General features: G+C 45.3%; 1 protein-coding gene across 1 annotated transcript in view; it reads right to left on the bottom strand.

Annotated features, from left to right (window-relative positions):
• The window catches only part of CRHR2 (corticotropin releasing hormone receptor 2), a 264,464-nt gene that overhangs the window by 79,423 nt on the left and 178,760 nt on the right, over nt 1-6,281 (bottom strand). The window contains exon 6 of the mRNA XM_025203381.1: nt 758-875. Coding sequence (XP_025059166.1) covers nt 758-875 — 118 coding nt within the window. The remainder of the gene's footprint in view (nt 1-757; nt 876-6,281) is intronic.

The raw sequence follows: 6,281 nt of genomic DNA, 5'->3' as shown, positions 1-6,281 counted from the left end.
CTGCCTGCCCTGATCCACCAATTAGTGGATCAGGGCAGGCAATTAGTGGATCAGGGAAGGTGGCTGAGAAACAACTGCAGGGTAGGGGACTCGGGGCTGGGAAACAGCTGCCGCTGCCCACCTCCTGGAGCCCAGACCTGACCCAGGCATCCCCTGCCAACCTGGGGTTGGCATCTGGGGGAGTCTAGCGCTCCCCCTGGCTGCCATATGGCAGAAGATCAGGGGAGGCATTTCCCGCCCTGAACTGCTCCTGTTGGAAGCAAATTTGCTCCCGATGGGAGCATGTGTAGATGTGCTCTCATAGAAAGCTTATTGTTCAGTATTTTACTGCACACTAAGCTTTCTGTGTATTAATTGCACATGTAGACACACTCAGTTCTGGCCATATTGCTTTGTTGAGTACCATTAGCTGTAGAAATTGGCCTAACTTAACCATCCTACCCTGATGGGCTGGTTGGTTGTCCGATTCTGAGACTGCATTACATTCCCTTATACTATATTGCAATGAAGTTGCAGAGTACTTGTGTTAACCAAGAATAAAAGGTTGGGTTTTTTTGTATATTGAATGTAAATGTCAGATTAGGAATATTCAACAAAGAGATGAATATTTATGTCATCAAGACATATTTGATTGTTCACCCAGTCTTTGTGAAACATTTTAAAATACTACCAAGGACACCCACTCATATGTTTATAGAAATCATTTAACATCCTTCCACAATACTTAACCAGTATCCACAGTTCTCAAAGCACTTACTTCATTGCTTTCATGTATGTTATGATCAATCATTTGAAGCAAAAACCACATCACATTCCTCAGGATGAATGTTGTTATCAAGTTCCAGTGGATAATGTTTCTCAGGCATCTGATGCTCCTAAAGGAGGAAGAAATATCCCAGTCATTGCAAGAAATACAAATCTTAGGCAACAAACAGCTGTCACACTGTCCTGGGAGAAACCATTTTATCCCAGGACAAAGTGCAATCGTTCAGACATCCATGCTCATTGACCCAGGACAAACTCTGGAAAGGTTCATGGAATAAGAGATGCTAAGTTTGTCCCAGGACGCTGTGAAGTACCTCTGAATGGTTGTCCTGGGATTGTATCATTGAATAAATGGCAGAGAAGCAGCAATGCATTCAACTGCTCACTAAACCTTGATTGGAAAGGTGATGTGCGTACATGGCAATCCTGGGACATTTCTGTTCTGGGGCCAAACATAAGCACACTTATCCCAGGACAAATGCAATGTCTGTGTCTAGCCTTAGAATCAGAAAATCATAGAAATAAAGGGTTGAACAGGGTGTCCTTCAGTCCAACCCTGTGCTAGAGACATAATTATCCCTACCTAAACCATCTCATCTAAGGGTCTGTCTGACCTGCTCTTAAAAACATTGTAGGGGCTTTTACAACTTTTCTAGGTAATCCATTCCTGTGTTTCTATTTTCAGTATTTTCCTTTGCTAAATTGTGACATGTTTCAGTAGCACAACAGATGAATACTACTCAGGGAAGTGCAAAATGCAAAGCCATTCGAATACCTGACCAATAGAAATGATGTTAAAAAATAAGAACTAATTAAACACAGCTATTTCACTTGCAAGACCCTTCATGACTTATTCCCAAGTACTCTACCATCTCTTTACACTATTGAGATGTTGACTCCCACTTCTGATTTGCCAGTAAGACCAGCCTTCATTTTCTGCTTCTTATATTTTCATGCTTTCCTCCATGACCATATGTAGGAGCAATGACCTGTAAACACTGGCAAACCATGGACCTTGTTGCATGTTACATTTAGGACGTTTTATTTAGATCGTAGTAAGCATTGCTACAAGTTAGAAAGCTTTCAGAGCAGTTGCATGGCAATGCTTACTATCATCTCCGCTCTCTGGACAGGGCTGGAACTGACTGCACAATGGACAAACACTGTGATTGTTGGTCCCAGCTCCCGTGCCACACCATAGTCATGAACCAGCTTCAGTGCTATGGAGGGGACCAGGGCAACAAGCAACTACGTGCCAATCCCAGCCCCCGACCACAGAGGAGCTGGTTCAAGACTCTGCAGGGATGGGCCTGGGACCCATAAACAGCACTGTTGCTCCCAGCCCCCTTCACCATATTGGGGTCTTGAATCAGCTTCCATGTTGTGGGGGCTGGGATTGACCTGAATTGGCTGCAAATGGGTTGTATTACCTCCATAGAGCAGTCTGTTGTTAGCTCAACACATGCTATTTAATACAATCTGGATGAAGTCCGAACTTTTCTATGACACAAGTCCATTTAGCTCATGGTTTACTGCTTGAACACGCAGATGCACAGTTAACACATCCTAAGTGTACTGTGGGACATGGCTCTAACTCACTGTCCTCCTTTACATTCTTCCCTAAAACTATTTTGTCATCATACTTACCAAAATAGTTGGCAATGGTAACACAGCTGGAGTGCACTGACCATGGCCTATCATGCTAACAGGATTATACATTGCAATTTTTCTGTCTTCAAGTTGTCTACCCGTATCCATCTACAGGTTGTCTGTTTTATCGAGTCAAGTCAGTCCCGAGGCTGCTGTGACCATTGGGCCACCTTAAATGCTGTGCATCATTTGATGACTCTTCAGGCAAAGTGACCTGGTGGCACCCATCTCCTCTCTAGGTATGGATGGCCATTGGCTCACAGGGAGCTCATCCACCCTTTGACAGGTCTTGTTTTTAGTCTTGCTGGGTGTCCACACACCTGCCTCACCCAGGCTAACCCACGTGGGGGCATCGGTTTAGTCGTCGACAACCCAACCATGGAACAGGCTATACTGGTTTACATGGTACCAGACAGCAAATCAAGAGAGGCCTGGCTTGACAGGATGTCTGTTTTATGCTCAGATTGTCTGTATATTTTCTAGCACAATGGTCCACAGCTGGCATTTGTATTGTGGCAGCTCATAGGAATCCATAACATGAAAACAATCACCTCCAAAGAGCAAAATTTGTGTTTCTTTCTCCATGCTAAATGTCTCTTTCCAAAACCACGTAGCCATAAAATTGGAAAGCAATGCAACTACAACCTTTCCAAGTGGGCCCCTGATGAAACCAAATTTAAGAAAATCAGAGAGATTATTTATAATCCCAGTTAACCAAGTGACTGTCTCATTACTTATTCTCATTTTTTTTTTCTCCTTTCTACCCATGGAAACCATGTCCAATGCCACAAGAACCGAAGCAAAATAATAGACAAGCAGTAGAGTTAGTTGCTATTATTGCAATAATACGTAAGGACACCTAGATAGCTGGACTGGTTGGATGGGGCTGGGAGGTGAATGTCCCTTCTGGAGGGAGCGTGGGCTCATGGTGAGAGATATGAACACAGCAACAAATAATCCGTACAGCTAATTCCTGCCAAACAGTGGCTCTCCTATGCTTTATACTTAGGCAGCTTTTCACATGTTATGCATCACATGTTTTAGGAGGTAGGTCAACATAATTGACTCCCATTCTGCTAAAGATGAAATGAAGGCATAGGAAATGTCCAAGGTTCACAGTAATGTTGCGGTGTTGCTGTAGCTGTGATGTCACAGTGAATATGCAAGAAGCAAGACTTGTTTGGTAATATCTTTTATTGGGGCCAACTATATAATCTGTAGGCAGGAACTCAGATACCACCACACCTGGTCTGAAGACAATACTTAAGACACCTGCCTCACCACGCTAAAAATTTCCTTTACCCAGCAAGGACATTCCAGCAGCGGAAAAGACTGTAGCTTTGAATGAACCACCCAGATATCTCACACAGACCAACTACAATACAAGAAGAACTCCCACTACCAACTACACACCACTGGCTGTCATGTACCATCCCACACTGTAAGAACTACATAGCAGGCATGTCTACTCGTGCTTCTTTTAAGTGGACTTAACCTCAAGTGGCCATTTTAAGGCACATTAAGGGCATGTGTCTACATGTGCGTGCCCTTAATGCACCTTAAAAATAGCGATTTAAGGCTATATGAGCCTAAATTTGATATCTGCATAGAGATACCTGCATAAAGCAGGTATCAAATTTAGGTGAACTAGCCAAGTCGCATTAGTACATGTGTAGATGCACTAATGCACATTAACATGGTGTGCGTTAATGGACATCCACAGCTTTAATGTGCATTAGCACATCTGCACATGTGCTAATGTGACTTAGCTAGTTGTGCCTCAATTTAACGCACCTTGATGTACATTAGTGCATCTACGTATAGACCTGCACCTAAATTGCCTTGACGCACCTTAAGCAATGGCACATTAAGTTTAGGCGCACATAAATACACATGTAGACATACTCAGTTGGTGCAATAAAAGAAATTACCAAGCAAATCCTACTTGTTGTTTCACAAAACAAGGAAGAATTAGATTGAGACTCCAGGTCTCCTTCTAGCTTCAGGCTTCATCTACTAGAACTCATTGCCTCCTAGGGAGGCCACGTCCCACAGTCCTTTGTTCCTTTTAAAGTGTGTGACTGTGCTCACACACATCACATCAGCAGTCTGACAACCTGACACCAAAAGATTACTTCTCATATGCCCACTGGGAGGCAAAACACTGTTCCTCGTACATCTCCCACAGCTAACGAAAGACACTGCCAGCTTTGTCATAAGCAACATGGCTGTAGAATGATGCCCCAAGAGAGGTCATTATTATCCTCAGTTCACACCTGGGGAAACCGAGATGCAGGGAAGTTAAGTGACTTGTTTGAGAGATGGGATGAAACAGGAAGCAGGAGTTAACTTAATTGCAGGGGTATAGTTTGTAGCACTCATTTGCTGAACTTGTGACCAGTCATTTAATGAGTATCTGCTACCATGTGTCCAAGGAGAGCAATGTTATTTACCAGCTGCACAAGGTATAGGGAGAGAGACACCTTCCCAAAACGTTTAAGCCACTAAGTACAAAGTATTATGGTCTGTTAGTATTAGCAGTGAGATTAGACCCCAGACTCCCAGCCCCGCTGACAGACCACTGCATTGGGGCAGATCCAGGGGTTGCACGAGTGTGGTTGCACCCCTGTTCCACCACTATCCCTAGCTGACCTGGACAAAGGAGAAAGCCCCAGAGCCACACCTGCTCCACTTCAGCTGTGGGCTGTAGCTGCACAGGGTGCCAGGCTCAGTAGGGGACAATGACAGCGGAGAACATGTTCCTCCTTCCAGTGTCTGCTCCTGGCCAGCAAGAGAAACCTGTGGGTGGGCAGGGGAAGGCAAGGAGCAGGGGCTGGAAGGAAACTGCACCACCACGGCTGTCCCCAGCCGAGCCCAGCTTCCCACACAGCAGCCATTCCCAACAGCACCCTCCTGGAGCAGGGCAGCAGCAGCTCTGGCCCCGCTTCCCTCTGCTCCCAGGCCAGCTGGGGACAGTGGCAGCAGTCTCAACAGGGGCAGGTCCCCCTGCCTCCATGCCCCTGCTCCCGTCCCAATGTCCTTGAGTCCCAATGTCCCCTGTCAACCTGAGAGCTCCAGCTATGCCTGGCCCCCACCTCCACAGCCCGAGGGGTGGTATTCAGCACCCCTCTTCAGGAAATCTTGGATGTGCCCACACACAGCCCCATGCTCCCTACAACAAGAGAGCCCGAAGAAACAGCTTTGCACTTGCATTTTGTACTTTTTAAGCACAAGCAACGTTTTTATTGTCTGCCTGCTTCTTTGGGAAATATGTCCCATTCCCCCAAATGGAGAGAAGATGAGGGGTTTTTTAGATCAGGTGGGTAGAGCTGGGGCACAATTCCACAAAAAAAAATGGGGAAAAACTTCCCGGTCATTAAAATGTACTGGTTTGTTGCAGTCACAGTGAGCAGTGTGTATGCGGCATTGCCTCAAGCTACTGCAAGCAGCACCATAGCCACATCTCACACGATGGAAAGTTGCTCATTTAAAGCTTCCATCATCTGAGACCAGAACATTTGTCTTCTCATTATTCATAACAAAGGAAAAGGAAATGAAGGCAGGAGCTGAGCGGTTGCTCTTTAAATGTAGAATATCCACTGAACTCTTTCAGATGGAAACTAGGCTCCACCGTTCAACATCACTTCCTGATCCTTCAGGGATTCAAACAGTCAACTCTTCCATGTGCTTCCAGGGACTAACAGTTTAGTGGTCCAGAGACAGGTCAGCACAGCATCCCTGCTTTTCTTTGATACAACAAAAACAGTGTCCATATTGTTATCTTTGTGTGCAGGGAGCTCTTGGCCATCAGAGACATTACCAGGGATCATTATGTGGAAGTGGCTCTCATTGATCCCCATTCCTGC

Source organism: Alligator sinensis, unplaced genomic scaffold, assembly GCF_000455745.1.
Source record: "Alligator sinensis unplaced genomic scaffold, ASM45574v1 scaffold885_1, whole genome shotgun sequence".
Lineage (NCBI taxonomy): Eukaryota > Metazoa > Chordata > Crocodylia > Alligatoridae > Alligator > Alligator sinensis.
Note: the sequence above shows the minus strand (reverse complement) of the source record. Positions and strands in the feature narration are given on the sequence as shown.